This window comes from Fringilla coelebs (assembly GCF_963513975.1).
Source record: "Fringilla coelebs genome assembly, chromosome: 11".
NCBI classification, from domain to species: Eukaryota; Metazoa; Chordata; class Aves; order Passeriformes; family Fringillidae; genus Fringilla; species Fringilla coelebs.
Window position 1 is genome coordinate 7,462,126 of NC_140037.1, and position 22,197 is coordinate 7,484,322.

General features: G+C 44.0%; 1 protein-coding gene across 1 annotated transcript in view; it reads left to right on the forward strand.

Moving 5' to 3' along the window:
- CAPN6 (calpain 6) overlaps positions 1–22,197 on the forward strand; it is a gene marked incomplete at its 3' end in the record, with an annotated part of 41,736 nt that overhangs the window by 10,821 nt on the left and 8,718 nt on the right. Inside the window, exons 3-8 of the mRNA XM_084213071.1 lie at positions 10,179–10,310; positions 11,123–11,325; positions 12,070–12,262; positions 16,509–16,702; positions 18,230–18,307; positions 19,453–19,648. Coding sequence (XP_084069197.1) covers positions 10,179–10,310; positions 11,123–11,325; positions 12,070–12,262; positions 16,509–16,702; positions 18,230–18,307; positions 19,453–19,648 — 996 coding nt within the window. The remainder of the gene's footprint in view (positions 1–10,178; positions 10,311–11,122; positions 11,326–12,069; positions 12,263–16,508; positions 16,703–18,229; positions 18,308–19,452; positions 19,649–22,197) is intronic.

The window sequence follows — 22,197 nt, forward strand, 5'->3', positions numbered from 1 at the left end:
AAATTACAGCCTAAACATGCCAGTTGCAAAGGAAATGGAGGTATTGTTCTGTCAACACTCTTCAGCAAGAGTGGAAAGCATCCACATCCAAAAAATGCTTTCTGTGTGAAGAGCTTCATGCTTTTGTCATATTATTTCCATATTTAAAAGGGTATTTGGGATGAGCTGGAATTTGAGGTTTAGTAAGCCATTCTGCTTCGATTTGCAGAGTAATTTGTTTGAATTTCATGCTGTGTTCCTGTGATCCAAATGTATGTTTCCTTCAAGATTAATTCTATTTAAAGATTAAATAAATATGTATGTTTTCTTGGCTAAAAAGAAGCTTTTTAAAAATCCTTCACAGCTGAAAGAACCTTTTAGAACTCCTTTCTTGCCTGTATATGGCAATGTTTTTAACTTAATCACAAAGGCTCAAACATTTTGAATTTGCATTTTTTCCCAGCTTTTAGGAAATAAAATGTTGTTCCTCGGGATAAATACACTTTTTGTTAAGAGCAAGTGTTCTCTTACAATTATCTTTCAATTATTCACTTCTTGCACTCAACTTTGGCCAGCGTTGGAGGTGGCAGGGGCCACCTTGAGCTCCTCAAGTGCATCAGGAAAAGGGATCTGTGTCTGGAGCTGTCCAGGGGCCATTGGGGCACTCCTGCTCCAGGTGACCCTTCCTGAGCCCAGGGGGTGCACAAGGGGCTCCCCAACGTCTGGTTAATAAAAAGTGTCTGTGCACATTGAGGTCTGATTTTTGTCTGGAGACAGCATTTTATAGTCTGATATAGTGAATAATTAGCAAAATAGGGTCTTTTTTTTTCCTAAGTTTGTACTAAATCTTCAGTCCTGTGATGGTGAGTAAAAAATTAAATCTCATTTAGCAGTGATCCACCTGTGGGCTCAGCTTTGGTGTGATGTTTGTTGCTGCAAGTTTACCACAGGAGATTTAAGGAAGCACTTGTGGGATTGATAATAGCCAAAAAAAGAATCAGGAATTTTCTTTCCCTGGGTCAGTAGGACAGCTATAGATAATCCATTTCTGTGCAGAGCTGCATTTGCTGTGCATGACCACTGCTATCTCTTTCCCCCTCCCTTCAGATAAGGGCATTGGACATCTGATTTTCCTCCCTAAATGGAGATGTGAATGCAGCACCTCATCCCCTGGCTCTCCTCCCTCACTCTCTGACTCTGCTCTCCACAAATAAAGCTCCTCAGAAGTGACAGTTGCCTAAAAGCTGCATTTCACATTTGGGCACATCACCTAACTGGGGTCTGCACTATAAAAGGAATAACTCCAATTTAATCCAAATAGTTCAGATGTAATCCAACCATGGCATTTCTCCTTCCTGGTCCTAATGGGCACGTTTAATTCCCTTAAAATGCTGGATGTCTCATGAACCAAACCAAAGCTGTATCTGCCTGTGGACAGGGGTGGATTGAGGGCACTTGCAAGCACCATCAGCCCTCGGTTTGGCTGAAGTGAGGATGGTTTACAGCTGAGAATCCGCCCTGCAGCTCTGCATTTGGGTGGAATCTCTGCAAACTGCAGACCCTGAGGGGAGGGTGTGCTTGGGAGACACAGGGACACCAGGTGAAGCTCCTTGTGCAGACATTCCAAAATCTGCAAACAATTAAAAACCAACATCGCTCCCGATGAACACAATGGCTGAACTGTGAATGCTTCTGCTGTAGGACACGGGAAAAGCAGCTCTGACAAACCTCAACTTATTAGAAACAGGCCCTTCTCCTGTCTTTTGAGAGTTTAGAAATGTTCCCTTAGGTTTTTCACTGACTTCACTTCAGCTGTTAGTCCCTGATTGAATAAAGATGATGAAGTTCTCACAGCAATTCCTAGATATTTGTAGAGAATCTTCATCTTTAGAGGAAATTTTGAGCACACAACAGGAACTGGAGGTCTGGATCTCTTTTGTTTTAGCCAGAATCTGGCTTCAAATCCACAATTCCAAATCAAATACTTTGTGTTCTCTGGGAAGTGCTGTGAGCTTGGGCACTGTGAACGTTCCTATGGCTGCCAGTAGTCATTGCAGAAGATAGGAGGGAGATTACTGGGATTCCAAAGATTTCTGAGCTGGTAAATCAAGAGGGTAATTTGTCAGTGATGGCACTGATGTTAGTGTCTGACAGAGAAATTTGTCTGAAATGAAGTGGTGAATTCAACCCAGTGTATTTATATCACATTGGGAAAATCAAAAATTAGCTCAAGCAGCGAAAGAGCCATGGAAAGAAACAGCATGATATAAATAAGGAAAAAAGCTTCTTATGCTGTCTTTGCAAGCAAGAAGTCTCTTAAATGTCTGAACAATTTAATCACAAAGATGGAACTCGCTGTGCTTCAGCTGGGATAAAATCATGACCAAGTAAATATTCTGACTGCACCCTGACAGGCTGAGTCCTCCCAGGCAGCAAAGGCTCTTGTGCTTGAATCTGTCTGACTGATTCTGCTCTGGTCTTTGTTTTGGGTTGAAGCAGAAGAGAATCCAAAATTAATGATCATTAATTGTGCTAGGAAACTTATTGACTACCCAAACAGTGGCAGAGCTCCACATTTTCACAAGTCCTTAAGTGATCACAGCATCCAGGTTCCTCTGGCTTTTCAATGGTTTGGGCGTTTAAGTTGCACAATAATAACATCCAAAGTGACATGCAGAGTTTGTGAAGGCATTAAAGCATATTCAGACTGGTTTATCCTGGAAATTCTCTTGAGGCTGGAATGAAGAAATCCTCAAGATCACTTTGTATGACAGTATGTTATCCAAACATATTTTATTCATTTTAGTACTCTAATAGCCATATGTGTGAGACAAAATCATCTACAAGGAAGGAGAAGCATGGCCTTGATTGCTTGGCAGATACAGCAACTGTGATTTTCCTTAATAATCCCTCTTTGGAAGTCACTGATGTGGCTTTTTCATCACTCAAAACTGAAGAAACTTATCTCACATGCTGATAACTTTATTGCTGAATGAAAATCTTTCCAAGACAAAGTTTAGAAAAATGTTTTAGAGATAGAAGCTGCTGTTTGTTTTCAAGATGTGTAAATAAAAGCCTTCCTGGTAGTTACTGTGAATTTATGATTCTGTCATACACTGATTTGGCTGAGTCACAGAAGTGCTCTCAGTGTTCAGGAGTAAAATGAATTCTGCTCTGTCACGTTTGAGGCAATATTTTTATAGCTTAGAATTTGAACTCTTTGTCTTCCTGAAAGAAAAATACTCTGGTTTACATGTTCTAAGGTGGATCCTTGCCAGAAAGGATGTCCAGACTAGAATTTAAAGTCTGATATGTGTCATGTTGGGACAGAGACTCTCCATAGACTCTGACCTTCACAGACTCAGCAAAGTTGAGAAGAAGAAAATTTCTATAAAAACCCAACCCAAAATCCAAAATTTGTTACAGCTCATAGTCTATGAAGCTTGTGTCTTATGCTTTATGTCATTTTACAGTTCCTCTTTTTATGTTCTGAAGCAAACATCTAGTCCAGAATGGTGTGGGGTGAATCACAATCCCAAAGGTTTCTGTGCAGGGTGTCTTGGACTGTTATCCCAGGCTCCCACAGATTTTTGCTTGAAGCAAATCTGTGGGAGAGCACCTCAAGGTGCAGTCTGAAACAGGTGAGGAGTCTGGGTGAAGAGGATCAAGGATTTTTATCCTTAAGTGTCTGAGATAAATGGTAGATAGTGGAATCTATGCTGAAACAAATCCTGCTGGAAAAGGGATGTGGAAAGGAGGAACTTGTTGCTAAAGGGGTTTATGCTCTTTAAGGTGCTGTTTAGACTTAAACACCACCTTTTTAATCTTTGTAGTCTGTGCATTGCCACTGGGCAAGGGAGAAATATCTCCTTTAAGGAGAAACAAATCATCTCCCAGATTAATCTGAATTTACACTCCAGACAATGTGAGATGACTTGACTTTAGTTTTGCCACAAAACACTCAACGTAACAAAACAAATAAATGTGACTTTGCTGAAATCTTCCTGCTACTCTTTTGTAAACAGCAAATTCCCTTCCTCAGAAAAGGCAGTGATGGAGAATTCCATCTGCATCAGCCAGCCCTCTGAGACACAGCAGAAGGTCAGACTGGACAAGATCGTGGCCCCTGAGCCAAAATGATGCTCATTATCAGGCAAACAAATATTTTCCTCCCCAGGCAGAGCTGGGCAGTCAGGAGTACTGACCTGGGAATAGTTTATTCCACACTGCTCCAGTGCTGGATGTGTCAGTGCTGTGAAAAAATGCCTGTGACTTTTTCCAACCTCCTTTTCTTATTGTTTTTATTCCCCATCTGAGGAAACTCGTCCAGGAATTTGATAGACAAACATGTTTTGAGGAAGCAGTAAAAAGCTGGAGCTGAACTGTGGGTGGCCTTTGATTCTGGTGAGTGGCCTTACAGCCCATGTCTGACCTCAGCCACGTTAGGGTGTTTAGGAAATGATGTCAGGGAGTTGCTCCAAGGACTGGCTTTGTCCCTCTTTTATTGCATTTCATGCAAAAAACATTTCCCCTGCTTTGGTGCATGGCTACATTCAGATTTTCTTTCAAATGTTGCTACTACATCTACCTGTTTTTCATGGAGCGTCACCACCTCAAAATCAGAATAAATCCTTGCAAAAGCATTTGGCAAGAAAACTTCAGATTAGTGACCCCAAAATGGTCCCTTTAGAATGGAAAATTATCACTTTTGCCAGGAAGTTGAGACCAATTTTTAACCAATTAAATTGGGAATTTGATTAATTTTTTTCCCCCACATTATGTCACAGTTGTTGCAGTTTGGAATAGCTGAAAATCAAGTTTCATAGGGGTTGGAATTGCTGTGAACTGTTGGTTTTTATGATCAGTGGAGACACAGGGCTCTCTCCAGTCCCAGCACCATGGCAGTGCCAGGGTGATGTCTGTGCACTGCCCTTTGGAAGGACCTGAGCTCTGCTTCCAGGGGAGTTTGGACACCTGGCTGAGAGAGTTTGATGAATCCTGTCCTGAGAATGGCATCTCTGATTGCTGCTGCTGGGAAAAAGTCACACAAATTGAGTTTAGAGAAGGGAATAGGTCCAAGGGGAAGAAGGCAGGAGGCAAAGGCAGTGTTCTGGTAAACTCAGTGAAAATCAAAGTGTCCTTCTCAAACAAGGCAGCTTTTCTCTGGAGGTGTTATGGATGTGCTGCAGTTCTGCAGCATCACAAACTCAGATCATGCAACGAGAGGTGAGTTCAGGTGGTTTGTCCTTGTCTGAGGGGTCTGGGAGAACAGCCAGTCTCTCATTGGAGTCTGCAGTGATTTCTGGGCTGCAGTGGCAGAGGACTGGCAGAGCTTCAGCAGGAGCTCCTGTCAGGAGGCTCAGGAGAAGGTCAGCCCCAGGGCCCATCACGAGCCCTGCCCAGCCCTGTCAGTGTTCTGGAGAGAGCAGCTCTGCTGCTCCAGGGGTCAGGTGGAGCCCACAGGCAGCCAAGATACACACCACGTTGCCCAATTCCAATTTTGGGGGGTTTTTCTTCCAAAACACTGATTCAGATCCTCCCCAAACACACGTGTCCCACAGGCAGGGCAAGGCTGAAACCCACGGAGTGAGTATTAGTCACCACTAGCCCCAAACTGAAAAAGGAACAAAAAGAACACTATAAAAATGTTGTGATGCATTTGGTTTTGTAACAGGATTTAGCAGAGAGGGAGGAAGGGGAAGAAGGATTTCTCAACCCCCACATAGCTGAGTTTTCTTTTACACAAGGCTGGAGCTGTGGCATGCCCTTCCCCTGGCCCCTGTGCTGCTCAGTTTCTCTTGGAGCAGCCCTGGGCATTATCTCACTTTCAGGAGCTGCTGGATGCTGGGCACAGAGCTTTCAGAGGAACTGCACACCCTGAGCTCAGGGTGGACAGACAGACCCGGGGCTAAACCTGCCTTTTGGGGGTTTGCAGGGTGTGACAGCACTGCCCAAAGTCCCCTCCTGATCTGTTTCAGTTGGGTCACATCTGACCCTGGGTTTTTTTGGATGCCCCCTGAGGGGTCACTTCTCTTTTCCCACTCCACAGGCAGATTTTTTTGCAGCCACAACAAGGTTTAAAAGTCTTTTTGCATGCACTGGGGTATCCAGTGCAGTTGGGATTGGTCCTTTTGCTTCTTTTAACTGGAAATGCTTTGTATAATCTCTGTATAATCTCTGAATAATTAGGGTCTGTCTCTGCGACAGTTGACAGACTCTAATCTGTTATAAAATCATCTTTCCCTTTTCTTGGACACCTGAGATCATACAAGAAATAATATTTTTTACAGTGCAGCCTCAGCTAATGCCTGTGAAGACACTCAGCTAATTTAATTAATCCTCAGAATGTCTTTCTCCCTATTTCTAACCAATACTGCATCACCTTTAGTTCAATAATATTGGTAATACTCACACCAGGAGATGCATGTTCAGAGCTAAGGGGAATTTTCTCCTTTAGCCAAATCACTCTGAGAGTCAATGCATATATCAGTGCACAGTCAGTTCCCTGCTGTACTGTCAGTGGTGCATCTGGTCTCAAATAAAACCCATCCTTTCTTTTTTAATTTTTTTTTTTTTAATTTTAGGGAATTGTGGCAGAACAACACACAAAGCATTTCATGGCTCCAGTGAAATGAGTGTCTGCTGTCTCCCATGGTTCACATTGTTTTGCAGAACTCCTTCATGGGGATGCATAAATTACTTGGATTACTCTCAAGTTGTGTTGCTGGAGTCCTACAGGAATCTCTCCCATCAGAATTTTCATTTCTGCTTGGATGAGGGGCTGGGAAGGCAGGAAATTCTGTAGGATCCAGACTGGGATAGGATTGCAAACCAGTTGACCAGGTTGCTCTGTGACAAATAAAGGGACCATTTAAAATCAGGAAAAAAGGGGTTTGTGAGCCACTTCATTCCTCAGAGCATCAGTTCCTGAATGTCAGATACTTCAACCACACAGCAAGGATGGGAGGTGACACCACCAGCCTTCTGCCATGCAGAGGAAAGCCTGGTAGGACAATGAGGGCACCAGGGCTTTCAGCAGAACCACCTGAAACCTCCAACCTGACTTGCAGGCTGTGCCCAGCCCCATGAGAGCTCTGCAGATGGTGTTTATTTCACGTGTGAGGGGAGAACTGGGCAGAGCTCTGCGTTTGGGATGCTCCCTGCAGGCACCAATGCTGCAACAGCTGCTTTTATTATTGTGGGGCTGTGTCAGAAACAGAGAGGCTGCCAGGAATTGGTGGGGTGGAGTAGGATCCTGTAGTAACCAGCTTTCAATGTTTCCTTGGAAATGGGAAGATATTTCTGTCCTTCACAGCACAGATGATCCTGAGAAAAAGGATTGGGGTTAAATCATTGTGTCTGCAGAGGAGGAGGTTCTGGTGGAACTCACAACCCCAGTGCCTGGGTGCTTAGGGTGCAACAGAGAGAGGGGACTGGGACTCCTGAAGAGCCTGGATCACATCTCCTATCAGTGTCTCCTCCTTGGAATTCCTCTGATAGTAACTGGCTTGATCTTCAACTGCCCTAAATTGGGAACATTAAATATCCTAACTGCTGGGGGCACAGTAGAAAATTTATTTTTAAAATTTTTTACATATTTTCTTTTTAATTTCTATTTTTTTTGTGCTTGGGGCCACCAAAAATGCTTAAAAACCCTCACGAGGACTGCAGAATAATATACTGAAATAGAACATTTCCAACTTGTGATGGGGGAATTGTGGCTTAGACTGATAAAAGTATTCCTTAGAATTTACTGGAAGTGGTGAAAATCACAAAGCCCAGAAGAGAGCAAAGAGCTGAAAGGAGCTCTGGGCTGTGCCTCAGTGCTGTTGTGTCTCATCTGAGCCACACAGTGACAGTCACCACAGAAGAGAATTAATGACATTAATGACATTAATTTATTAATTAATGAAAGAAACAGGATTGGTGGCATTTTCTTACACTGCTCTTTAGCCCCAGAACTCCAGGGCTCTTAGGTGGTTTAATCAGAAAGGGTTTCTCAGGCAGGGTCCTGGAGAATGTGGTGGTTCTGGTGGAAGCAGGGAGGTTCTGTTTCTGAGCTCTGCTGTTCCCTGTTGCCTTTGGACCCCAGCACTCAGCAAATGCTGATCTCATCCATAAATTTTGGCAGTTGGCACATGCTGCTCTGTTTTTCCTCTGAGGACTTTGTGAGATGCAAAACACGCTTCAATTAAAAAATGGCAGTTTAATGTGGTTATTTTTATCAAAACAAACCAAATAAGATCTTTGTAATACACAGCAGTGCTTAATTTCTTTCTAAAACTAATTAAAGTTTTGGCTTCCACTAATGCCAGAAAAGCTTGGACAGTTTTAACCCCGATGGCTCCATTTATCCCTCATTTATTAATCTAACAAAATAACATTTTGAAAGGAAAAACAAACTAGAAATTATTAATGCCAGAGATGCCAGGAAATGGGATATAAAATGGAATCTGACCCACGTGGATGGGGGATATGTGAAAGCCCATGAAAGCCAAGCGGCCAACTGCTGGCTACCCCTGCAGCCAGGTGGATTTACATCTCTGAGGTGCCATTCCATGTCAGAGCATCCAGGGAGGCTGAATGAACCTGTCTGTGAGGCTGATCAGCATCTTGTACATGCTCAGTTTTCCTCCTGGGCACCGTTTTGTTACTCAGATTTTTTTTTTTTTTTTCTTTTTTTTTTTTTCTTTTTTTTTTTTTTTTTTGTCTGAGGTCTCTTAATAAGCTCTGAATTTTCTCTAAGTGCAGCCACCTGAGAGTTCCTGCCAGGAGAGCAGTGTCATGTTGCTTGTTTCCCAAAAGGCATTTAAAGTGTCAGCTGTTTTAAAACCATCAGCTGAGCACTGAGGGGGCTCTTTTCTCTGGAAATGAGTTCATCTGGCTCTGATTTGTCAGAGTCACATCAGAGAGGCTTGTAGTCTGTAGCCATGCTTGGGTTGCACTCCTGCTATTTAGGGATAATCATCTTTAATTACCAAAGGGCAGAGAGAATGCATAGGTAAGGAGCACAGCTCCTTCCTCTGCTGCTGAGGGCAGGCAGGACAGACTGCAGGAGATCTGGGCTCTCCTGCCATTTTGAGTTATTTATTCTGCATTTCTAATGCTTGGATCTCCACAATGTTGAAATTGAGGGTTATTAAGCTGTGAAAGAGCAGAACTTCTCTGCCATCTTCTCAGCCAGTCAGGAAGAGCAGTGACTGACAGGAGGGTGTCAGGAGTAGTCACTGGGCTGAACCCTGCAGGTTCCACCCCAGGTAGGGATGAAGTGCTGCTGGGAGGTTCCCTCTCCATTCAGCAGGACACCTCTGTCAAGGATTTTGTGGGGACAAACACATCACTGCTGCAACATGCCCCCCTGTGTCTTTCCCATGGCCCAGGAAACGGAGAGGTTCTCCCTTTAGAGCAAGGGATAATCCAGGGAGGAGCAGGGAGACATCCCAGCCATGCTCTGGTGGGACAGAGATGGAGCCAGGAGAGGAGGGACAAACAGCTCTAACAGGAGCCACAGCCATGAGAGGTATGAGACCCAGAGGACAAAAAGTGTGCTTCACAAAGAGTGTCCTCCTCCTGCTGTGCTGCTGAGGGGCTGGGGTCACTGCAGTCACCCAGGCTGTTGGTGAGGGAGAGTTTCCAGTGTGTCAGCCAAAGGAATGGCAGGGGAGGTGATGCCTTGGAGTGGCTACCTAGAACAAGGCAAAGGACAAAGGTAAAATAATAAAGTGTTTCTTAAAGGCCTTCAACAGGTTCACCTTGGGCAGTCAAAAGCCTCTCAGAGGCTACACCCAAGAAGGACAATGTTCCTGAGTTCCTCAGACAGATATAAGTTTGGTCTATTTGCATATCAGAGAATCATTCCCCAGTCCCAGCTTCAGGTAATGAAGTCACATTCCCTCAGTTTGCTTCCCCCCAATTTACTTTTGCTTATACTTTTCAGGGCCTGAGGCTGTAGGGTGTCCTTGGGTTCCAGGCCCAGAGGAATTGTTTGTGTAGGGTTATGCACTATTGTAGCACAGGATTTGAAAAACTTAAAGGCTAAAATCTTAAGGCAGCATCCCCCCTCCACCTTTAGAGGCTTGACCAGGAAAAGCTCAGAGCTCAGGCGTCAGCAGCATCAATTCCTGCTGCTTTTCTTGAGTGGAAGGATGCTGTGATCATTGGGAGTGGAGTCTCCAGCAATCTCTGGTTTGCTTTGGCAGGACCTCAGTGAAGACCCCCACCTGCTTGTGGATGGAATGAGCTCCCACGACTTCCACCAGGGCAAGCTGGGGAACTGCTGGTTTGTGGCTGCGTGCTCCTGCCTGGCCTTGAGGAAAAGCCTCTGGCAGCAGGTGGGTGACTGGTGTGTGATGCAGGAAATAAAGCAAGCTAACCTTGGTTGTTTTTCTCCCTAGGACTAACGAGGGGTGAATTTTGGTGGATTCAAATCTTCCCTTTCTTTAACATGTTTCAGGGCAGTCTGCCTTGGGAATAAACCCCAGCACAGTGCACTAGCTGAACCTGCCCTTTGTGAAAAATGTGTATTTTATTATTGGCTTTTCACAAATATTAAAATGAATACTATATGTTATAAAGTTATGCTGTATTCATTTTCTTAAGTAGTGTGTTAAATATAGTTTTCAGTTATAACATAGTGTTAAAATAGAAACTATGTATGTGGGATATTTTTTTAAAGAAAGGAATGAGGTACTCACATGGAGATAGCAGCCACAGGACACCTAAATCTTTCAGAGAAGAAGAATTTATTGCTCCATTATCAGAAGAAATGAACTTCTTCCTGCCTCGCTCAGCCATGAAGATGCTGTCAGGATTAAGAGGAAGACACTGCCCAGACAGAATCCTGTGTTTGAATGGAATTTATGCATCATGTATGAGATTTATGAATATGCAACAGGCTGTTGCTTTTAAGGGTAAATCCTCTGTTAACCTGTGTCCTTTTTTGGGCTTATTTTGCCCAGAAAGAGGTACCCGGACTGTCAGTATCTCTTTGTGTCTATTGTCTCATATTGCCCTAATCCCAATTGTCCAGATTTTTATTACTCTAATTATATTGCTATTTTTATATCCATTTTATTACTATTAAACTTTTAAAACTCTAAACCCAAGTGATTGGCGTTTTTCCCGCCCTTCCATGGTTTCTCAGGTGATTCCAGACTACAATGAGCAGGAGTGGGACCCCAAAAGGAAATACGCCGGGATTTTCCGTTTCCGCTTCTGGCGCTTTGGAGAGTGGACAGAGGTGGTGGTGGATGATCTGCTGCCCACAGAGAACGGGGAGCTCATCTACTGCCATTCCAACGTGAGAAATGAGTTCTGGAGTGCTTTGCTGGAGAAAGCTTATGCTAAGTATGAGCTGGTTCGTTGTCCTTGTAGTTCTCAGTGTTGTCCCTTTGTCTGATTCGTCTTTCAATTCTATCAGACTTTCCATAGGTTTTAATTTTGCTGCTGGTAGAGAACCTAAAAAAGACTGAAAACTCCTTTGTGACGGTGATTGCAGGGGTCCCAGGAGGAGGGAAGAGATGAGGAAGTTGACTCTATGTTCAGAAGGCTTGATGTATTATTTTATTATATATATTATGTTAAAAACTATACTAAAAAAATAGAAGGAAGGATTTCATCAGAAGGCTGGCTAAGAATAGAAAATAAATGAATAACAAAGGTTCAGACTGACCGAAACAGTCTGAGACAGCTGGACTGTGATTGACCATTAATTAGAAACAACCACATGAGACCAATCCCAGACCCACCTGCTGCATCCCACAGCAGCAAACAATCATTGCTTACATTTTGTCCCTGAGGCCTCTCAGCTTCTCAGGAGGGAAAATCCTAAGGAAAGGATTTTTCATGAAACATGTCTGTGACACTCCTTCTTTAATCTCTGTTAAAATAATAAGTGACTGCAATATTGTCTACTTCAGCAGCCCAAATCCTTAAGGATCCTAGAAACCAGGGAAGATTTATCTGCAGTTTGCTCAGGCTTTGTTGCGCCGTTCTTTTTTTTCCATGGTGAAACACAAACATGTTCCCTACATTCAAGCCAAATTAGAGCACTTGTTCCTGTAAACTGAGAATGTTCTGTGTTGCCTCCAGGCTGGCTGGATCCTACCAAGCCCTGGATGGAGGCTGTGCTGCAGAAGCCCTGGTGGATTTCACTGGAGCAGTGGCAGAATCCATCAATTTGGAAGAGGGCAAATATGGCCAGGATATTGCTGAGCAGATGAAGCTGTTTGAAGACTTGATGAAAGTGCATAAAAGAGGAGGGTTCATCAGCTGCTCCATTTCAGTGAGTACAGAGAGCTGGCTTTTAATGAAAATATTCTGGAAAAAAATACCATTATTAGGATATTGAGTATGTCCTTCCTTTGCATGTTTGGAAAAGCCTTGTATGGAGACATCTAGCTTCCAGCTCCAGGAGCCACTAAATACAATCACGACTGCTTGTGCTGCCACTTCATTGTGTGTCTGAAATTCTTTTTTCTGAATGGTCACAGTTGTGAAGTGACCTGAGGTAAATCCACCCTAATTTTCAGATAGCAGCATTCAACTGCTTTATTTCTTAGAGAAATCTCTTGAGAGAAAACAGTTCTGGCACAGAGCTGCTGAGGCTTCTTGACTTTGGTTGTGCCAGGGTAACAGTGGAGCTGAGCTGGAAGGCTGAGCTCACCTGGTTATTCAGGTAATGCTGTTTGATATTGAATATATTCAATCTAGTCAATATATTGAATAATGTCCCCACTGGCAGAATGTGCCTGTGCTGGCTCATGTGGGGCTCAGGGATCCCAGTGCCCACATCAGGAGCCCACAGCCCTCAAGTTCCCTCAGTCAGTAGAGAGGGGATGGTTTCTGAGGAAGATTTACCCCTCTCCAGTCCTGTGCTAGAAGATGGATGAGTAACAGCTCCCAAAGGATGCTGTGGGCTTCACAGAGCACCCATGGCCCAGCCCCTGGCCACAGGAGGAAAACCACTGACAGCTAATTCTGCATGCCCTGGCTGGATGGTACTGAAACCCTCACCTTGTCCACAGCTGTTATCACATCTGAAGAGCTAACAAACTGCAATGGCACCTGAATAGTTCCTTAAAAATTGCTTTTAAATTATTTTTAAAATCATTTATCGTGAACCACCAATCCAGCAGCCCACAGAAAAGGGATTATTTTCCAGGACCTGCAGGGTTGGCATCTAAGTGCACTTCAGCATCTTCCTCCCATGGCCCCTGCTTCAGTTTTAAGGCCTTAGCTAAGGCTGATTTTAGTTAAATCACTTAAACATTTTGCTTTCATTTCCCTCTCTGTGAATGAAGATGATTCATTCAGAAATTCTTCAGTATGAAGAGAGATGTGGAATTGTCAAGAGCAGCAGAAAATCAGCTGGTTTTGGGGTTCCTGAGAATGTTACCTGTTGATCTGCCATGGTCCTGCATCATGGCCTGGCACCAAAGAGGAACACCTGGGGTGACCCCAGCTCTCTTCACAGACAGCAGCAGGCACAAGCTTTCCCAAATCCACACTGGATTTTTCTACATTCCCAAATCCACACAGGATTTTTCCTGGGAAGGCAGTGAGTAGCACAGAGATGGGGAAGAGAAAACAATCCTTATCTCTATTCTCTGCTCCTGTTGTGGAAGGTGCTAGGAAGATTGTTCACCTGAAGGGATTTATCAGTTGGATTCTGCTGAGGATTGTTTTGATTCCTTGGCCAGTTGGCCCAAAGCTGTGTCCTGGCTGTCTCAGACAGACACGGATTTTTCTCTAGTATCTCTTTAATATGGTATAATATCTCTTTAGTACAGTTTTTATATAGTATTAAGTAATATAGTATGGTTTTAATAGAGCAATTGTTCAGCCTTCTGAAGCAATGGAGCCAATCATTCCTCACGTTGGGGGCACCCTGAGTTTGATACCCCTGGTACATTCTGGCACACAAACTTTACCCTGAGCTAGAATAGGCACTGTCCCTTCCAGCAACATCAGGAAACAGCTCAGAAACAAAAGCTTCAAGGTCTTTGGATTTTCTTTTACCTTTTTTTTCATAAGGCCTGAATCTTTATTTGCAAGAATTCCATCTGATTTGGTCAGAGCAGGCTGCCTGGTGTGAATTGTTACTGCAGGCATTGTTTCCAGAATGATAGGCTGCTCCCAAATGCTAGAGCAGTTCTGTTTCTTAACAAGAATTTACTGAGGTGATTGACCAGCATACAGGGAGCTGTATTTTAAAAAGCAATTAATTAGGCAGTTGTAATGCTTCCACTGATTCCTGACATTACCTTTCTGCCTTCCAAATTAAACACAACTGCTTCTAAAAATTGATTACAGAGAGGCCATTCCTAAGTTTGCCTGCATTTGTCACTTTTTGGTGTAATATACACCCAGTGGAGCTTGCTAGGTGTAGAATATTTAATACTCAAGTGGTTTCATTGCTGCCTTACAAACACATCACCATTTGCCTTGGATTACAGAATGGCCCTGAGCACCACCATTTGGAAATCTGAACAGACAGGAGATGCTTCAATATCTCATTTGAATAAAGAAATAAATAAGTATGTGCAGAATGAGGTGGGAAAGGCCAGCAGTGAGAAAAGCCTGGGGGGGTGATAAAGGCAGCAGGAGAAGTTACAGACTCCCGTGCTGTCAAGGACTCTTTGTTTGCTTTTAGTTGTGAAAAATGCCAGTGAAAGTGTTGCACTGGAGGGAGCCCAGAGCCAGGGGGATGTCAGCCAGGCTGGGGGAAACACTTGAGCTGATTCCCTGGGAGCTGCTGTCATGAGAGGCACAGAGGCCTTGGTGACACTCTCTCAGTTGCCAGCCCATCTGTCAGTTCCAATTTGATAGGAATTTCTCCTTCCTCCCCCCCTCCCTTTTTTTTTTTTAATGTGATTTCTTACCTTGGGGGCTGAGCACTGTTGTATCAGTGCAACATTTGCCTTAGGACAAGGACCTTGTCTGATTACACCAGTTAAATTTTGAAATGGGTAAAAATATCTGAGGAAATACTATGTGCATTTCATACTTGTGGAAAGTCCTTATTTATATTTAAATATTCATATATTTATACTAATATATTAATGTGCAATGATAAAAACATATTTATATTTAAATATTTGCATTAGTAACACCAAGAAACCACACCTCTTGCTCTCTCCACCCCAGCCAAGGCTTGATTGAGCATTAATTAGGTAATTACAAGGTTACACACAAGGATTGCACTGAGTCAAATCTTCCTTCCTCTATGTCCAAGGGAATGAGTGTTTCCAGGCTCTGTGGGTGATAGATGAGAGAGACTCAGGGATGGCTTGTCTGGATTCAGTGAGGATGTGGAGAATCTGGATCCAGGACCATCAAAACAACTCCAACATCTTTGCATGGTGCTGCTTTTCTGGGTTTAGATCAGGAGATTTGGATGCACTAAATGAAATTGTGCTCTTTTTCAGAGCTTGACTACATTTATGTATTCCTAGATCAGCATCTGATCAGGCCCAGGTCATCAAACAGGACAGTTCAGGATTAGTTCAGGATTAGTTTAGGGACAGCCTGATCACTGCTGGAAACTGGGATTCTTATGTGGAGTTTATGATGAGCAGACCCAGATCCTAAAGCACCCTAAAGATCTTCCCTTTGCCACGTCAGAGAGCCCTGCCAGGAGTGAGTGAGGTTCTGGACAGGCTTCACAAACGCCTTGGAAGCTTTTTCACTTATGCCTGTGCTCTCCCATTTTTACCCACTGCCAGTAGTTCTCCCTATTAATTTATTCCAACACAAGAACAAGCATTGGACCAGCAGCTAAATTCATGAGTGTCCAGGTGAGGACACCCCAGACAGTCTGGGCACAGCCATCAGTGTCCAGAAGAGCCATTTGGTACAGATACCAAGATTTTGGAGGGCTGATTTTCCATCAGTCTTGTCCCTAACTCTGAGGCCAGCAGGAGACAGACTGGCTGCAGCAGGCAGGATTCCCCTGTGCCCTGGGATTGTCTGGCACTGGAATTGTCTGGCACTACCAACAGCACACAGGCAAGCCCCCAGTTCTGATTCCCAGTGCTATTATTATTATACACAGTAAAATCACTCAGGAAGAGAATGAAAAACAAATTTTTCTTGTCCTTCCCTTTGAACGTGGACCTGTCAGGTTGTCAGCACAATGGGGCTCCAGCCAGGTAAGAATTGACACAGACTCCATGTATTTCAGAAGGCTGATAATTTCTTTATTAAGAAACCCATACTTTTTATACCCTAGTTTGCTACAGGCGGACCTAATTGGTCCTTTAGTTAAAACACCATCACCACTGGCTAATTAAGAAACCACCCTTTGGCAAGCAAATCTCCATAACACATTCCACATGTGCTCAACACCAGGTGCAGCAAGTGAAGGTAAGAATTGTTTCTCATTCTTTTCTCTGATCATCTCACAGCCTGCCCCAGGACAATGCCTGGGAAAGTTGTCTGTTTCTCTCTGTGGCCAGAGAGCTGCTGCCACATCAGGTTCCTCAGAGATGTGAGTGCTTTTTGTTTAATTGTCATTTTTCATGCCCAAGGAGCTCCCTGGGAGGCCCAGTGAAGCAGAGACAGAGATGGGGCTGATCGTGGGCCATGCCTACTCCGTGACTGCCATCAGGAAGCTGCGCCTGGGGGAGAGCCTGGTGCTCTCCTTCAAGGCAGAAAAGCTGTTCATGATCAGGCTGAGGAATCCCTGGGGCAAAAAAGAATGGCACGGTGCTTGGAGCGACAGGTAAGAGCTGCAGACCCAGTGTCAAAGGGGGAAGCTGTGCTGGGGCACTGCAATTTGTGGGTGAACACTGGTGGGACACATCCCTACTCAGGTATGGCTGAACCTCTGTGTGTCTCTGCCCAATTTCCTCTGAGAAAATGAGTGTGGAGGAGTCTATGGCTCCCTGGACCTTATTTACTGTCTACATCATTCTTCTGGCCCAGTGGAACATGGGAAGAAAAATAATTTGGGATTATTCAAGAACACAAGGCTCATTCCCAGCTTCACCACCGAGTGTGTCTGTGACTCAGTTTCTCACCTGTCATTTCCAGCTGCTGGGGATGGTAAAAGTCTTGTGGATAATTTAAGTGACTGGTGGAAAATGCTGTAACAGTGCCATATTTGTGATTCCTTTCTAATTAACTTTCTAATGAATTGTCTTGTGGGCCATGGGCTTAGCAGGTACCTCCACAGAGAAACACCCATCATGGGTGATTTATACGTGAAAAATATGTGACAGTTCAGCACTGGGCTCAGCAGCTAGCATTTAGTATTTAATATTGCACTGTTCTTATCAGCAGCATATTAATTTCTTATAATCCATGCTTTAGCTGGCAAAAATCTACTACTTTCAGAGAGATTGGTCTGGGTGAAATGCAGAGAATGCACAAAAGAGCTGCTGTGTCTTGTTTAACTGAAGCCCTTAGGGTTCTCCAGTAGCCTGGCACAGCTGCCACTCATGCCAGCACTGAGGACTCTGATGGTGGCCCATGGCTTTTGGTCTAGCAGAATTAAACTGACAATTTCCAAATAAGAAATGGCTGTTAGGGTGAGCAGCCTCCCTTCCCTCCTTGAGCCTCCTTCAGCTTTAGCCTCTGGGTGCTTTTGGAGGGGCAGGGGGGAGTTGTGGCTCTGTCTGTCTGGTGTAAGGCATCAGGACCAGGGTCTGGTTTGGGTTTCTGCTGAATTTAGGGTCTGTGCTCCCCTGCAGGGTCTGTGCACTGCAGTATCCCTCTGCACACTGGACACTGTGCTCAGGCTCCAGCAGTTCCTGCTCAAAGGCCCCCAGGGAAATCTCAGAGCTCAGGCCTGTTCTATTAAGGTGATTAAAAGACAAAGAGAATACTCTGGTCTAAGTGAAGCGTTCAATAAGCTCCCGAGGAGGAAAACCAGGTTTCATTTGAGGGGCCTTCAGGGAATGGAGTCAATCTCCTGTGACCTTGGAAACCAGCTGTTTAAGTGTTTAAGAGTCCTAATGGAGGGTGTGACAAAGGAAATCAATAAAGTTCTGCTCTAGTTGAGCCTATTTCCTATTAATCTCTTTCTTTTTTAGTAGCTTTCAAATCAATTAATGTTTTAAAACTTCTCCTGAAAGCCTCACACTTTCATCAATATCATCTGCCCTTTCAGTACTCTGATATTCTTTTTAAAACCACAGACCAGGAGAGATTTTACTTCACTTTTTTTTCAAAGTGAGAGTTTTTATTTAAAGTTATTAATCATCTTTATTGTTTTGATTTTTTTTTCTTTTTAATTATTTCCTTTTAGTTCTGAGGAGTGGAAGAAAGTCAGCAATTCTGAGCGCAAGAATTTGGGGCTCACTTTTGAGAACGATGGAGAGTTCTGGTGAGTGGGAGTGATGAGAAGGGTTTGGAGACACTGGCTACACTGAGTAGCTGTCATTTATCTGCCACTTAACAGCTTCAAAAACAGATGGCTAAAGTTATCCCAAGGTCTGTTTCTTTCAAACTCCCAAGGGATGACAGGGAAAAATAATAAAAGTGGATTTAAAACTAGTAGAACAAAATTAGTAGCTCTCAGAATCTATTGCTTATCTTTAGGATGATCTCTCAGAGACCAGGAGAACATGTGCTGGTTTACATGACACAATGACCAATGTTGAAAACTGCTTAGACCAGTGAAATTTTGAAACGGGAAAAAATATCTGAGGAAGTACCACGTGCATTTCACACCCTGTCTGTAGTTCAGCCATGGCTGAGGCATCTAAAAATAGAGTTGCATCCAGTGAATTTTGATATTTGTTGGTGTTTTCCAAGTGTTCATTCTCTGTCCAATGTCTAGAGCTCTGTTAATTTTGACCTTGCTTGAAGCTTAGATCCCTAGCCCAGCAGGTCCTTCAGGAGATGATCAATATTGCATCAAGTGAGCTGGCAGGGCTTGCAGTGAAAATCCTTCTGTTGGCTTTGTCAGGACTGGCAGCTGCAGGGTTTGGCTCTGGGCCATGAATGAGCCAGGCCATGATGGTAATTCAAAGAGCCAAGCTGGTTTTCAGTCGCTCTGCAGTCCAGCCCCTTCCTTTAGCAGGCACAGGTGAGAGGGGGTTAAAGAAAAGCTCTGTCCAGAGGGCAGAGGTTGGAGTCCTGCTCAGGGACAGATGTGACAACAAGGACTGTACTACTGAGGAGTGGATCCTGTTTAACTGCAGATGATCTCTTTGGCCTTTGTAAAATGTGTTATCAAATCCAGCCTGGGAGGTGGAGGCAGTCCTTTAGGCTTAGGAGATGCAACAGGACAGATCCTGATCTGACCAAACACGGAGTGATGCTGCTCTGAATTAAAACTCTGGGGTTGTGGTTTCATGGTATTTCCACATGGAAAGCTTTCCAGTGAATCAGTTTGTCCCCTGGACAGCTGAGCAAAGCCTCCTCTTCAAATTACTGGAAGATTTTGTGTTTTGTTTTGGCTCTTTGCGTGAATATCACTGTTTATTTTTAAACAAACCATTACTTCCCTGGTGTTCCCTGGAGCAGGATGACGTTTGAGGACTGGTGTAAGAATTTCACAGATGTGGACATCTGCAGGACTGTGAACACCTCCTTCTTCAGCCTCCACAAGACCTGGGAGAAGGAAATGATGTATGGGGCTTGGGCAAAGCATCCAGAGCCCCTGCTGAACCGATCTGGGGGCTGCTTTGATAACAGAGACACCTTCCTGCAGAACCCCCAGGTGGGAAGTTTTGTGTTTTCTGGGGTATTTGATAACAGAGAGACCTTCCTGCAGAACCCCCAGGTGGGAAGTTTTGTGAGGTATTGAAGTGTGCCCACTTTAGCTGGCACTCCTGAAGTATCCATCCTGTTTAGGAGTTAGCAGTGACTACAAGACAAAAATCTCATTGCCCTGGGAGTGTGCTGTGTCCTGTCTGTTTCATGATTTTGGTGCAATTTCTCAGAAGGGTTTAGATGTTTATTTAGGATTGATCATGCTTGGGGCTGCTGAGTCACACACACTACAGAATTACTGGCATTCTGCCTGGACTTCTTTCATTTTCCCAGTCATGGAAAGGCAGCAAGTCTGATTTTCTAATGACAGAACCCCCTTAAACAGCTCAGGGATTTGATCCACTGTATTTAGTTAGTATCCCTTGGCATTACTGTGAGATTCTGGAAGCACCTGATCTCTTGCCCAAGCTCACCCTCTCATCAGCATTATGGAATTTTCCTGTTTCATCCTACCTGGTCATTTCAAGCTGTTCAGTTTATTTGTACATCCATTCCTACTCCCTCTCCCACCTTCCTGCCCTTCTCTCTACCATGCAAGTTCATACATACAACTTCTGTTACTGTGTGGGGTCTGGGCACTCACTCTGGTAGTTACTGCTTTGAAAATGGATCTTTGTGTCCAGGTTAATAAAAGATATTTTTGCATCTGCTTCTGTGCACTTGCAGGGGGGGTTTCTGCCTGCAGCCTGTGTTTTCAGAGCAGGATGCTGCAGCAGTGCAGCCTCTGCTGCTCCCATCAGATCCCAGGTTCCCAGCTCATCCTGCAGTTCTGCACTGCCCTGCCTTCTGTCAGTGCCTCATTTCCAGGGGGTGATGTAATTCAGGTATTGCCCTGTGAGATTCTGGATGTGTTCCAAGAGCTTGTCTGGTCTCATTTGTTAGTGTTTAGCTGTCACAGAGAATAAAACACACAGTTCCAGCTGAGTGCAATGCCTGATGCAGTGGGATGCCTCTGTATTGCAGTGTTACCTCTGGCCCAGGTGATTTAAAGGCTCTTAGCAGCAGTGCTGGGACACATCTCTGCTATCTTAGGGCCATTACAGGTTACTGTGGCACAGCCCACCATGATCTAGAGATAATCTCTCTGCTCTCCTGGCACTGAGGCCTCCTGTGGGTTTATCTGGGCAGAGGGAGATTGTGACATTTGCAGTCCCTTACAATTTCAGCCAAGTATTTGTGTATTCTACAGTCTCCTGCTGCCTTCTAGATGATATTACCCACTGGGACAGCTGAGGGGCCATCAGAAGGGCACAGTTGCAGAGATGTCACCAGACCAGGAGAACTTTCCTGGTTCCACTTGCTGCCCTCCCACCCCTCCATGGCCTTGGGGCACCCTGGGGGGGTAACCTGAGTATGGTTCAACAGGGACAAGGATTAAAATGTGCCTTACTGGGTGTTGCTGCATTTTATAGCTCACTTTTTAGGTTCTCTTACAACCCCTGGGACTCTCCCAGGGCCCCGTGCTTTCTCTGCTGCTGTAAGTGAAATAAAACACAAGTCAGAGCTTGGGATGGGGTCTTGTTCAGCAGAGCTCCAAGGCAGGGGGATGTGGATGGTTCTGTAGCCAAGGCAATCTCAGTGTCTACCTCAGAGCAAAGCTCAGCAATTTGTTTTTTAGCAGTCAGAGGAAAAGGGAGGGGGGAGTTGAACCAGTGATACTCCTCTCCACGCTGCCAGGGAATTTCTGCTTAAATCAGAGCATGTGGTGCACATGGTACCCAGCTGTGCACTGCTGCAGGTTTATGTTTCTATTTATTTTCTTCACATTTAAATGTCTTTGAGGATGGGAGACTACAGCATCTGTCCAAACTTGGGGTAAATAATGTCCTCTTCCCTCCTCTGGTCCTGACAACTCGGGTTTGCCCTCTGCATGCACAATGGAAAATTTAAATGAACAAATTAATTAAATTCCTTATCATATAAAGAAACACCTGTCTGACCTTCTTTTGTTCATACTTATGAACTAGTCTGGTAGTGATTTTTAGTAATGCTAATGTTCAAGTAGGATTTAGTAAGATGGGAACTGCTGCTTGAGCTTGAGATAAATTCCTTTGATTTGTCTTAAACCCAAGTTTATTCAAGTTTGCTGGAAACAGTTGGGATTAAATATTTCTATGTTAGAGGTGCAGGAGTCTTTCTTAGATGTTTTTTACTGTGTATTCAGGAAAACTGAGAAGTCCAAAATTATCATTCCTGTAATTCTCACATTAAGTAGGAACTGTAGATACAGAACAAAGTGCTTTCCTTTTAAATAAGATTTGAAAGATTCCTTCATTTGCAGGCCCTATATCAAAATGTTTGAAATTTAAAGGCACTGTTTAGTTAAAAGGAGAATCAAAAACTATCTAAGGCCCCATGTGAAGCCTGTTGGTTTGTTTCTTTAATCTCATTCCCGATTTATAGGTAAAAAAAATTTCATCTTTTGTCTTTTGCTTTCAAGTGAGGTGTCCTCCTGCTGACTCCAGTTATTTTGTAGCTCTGTCCCAGACTGTCTTT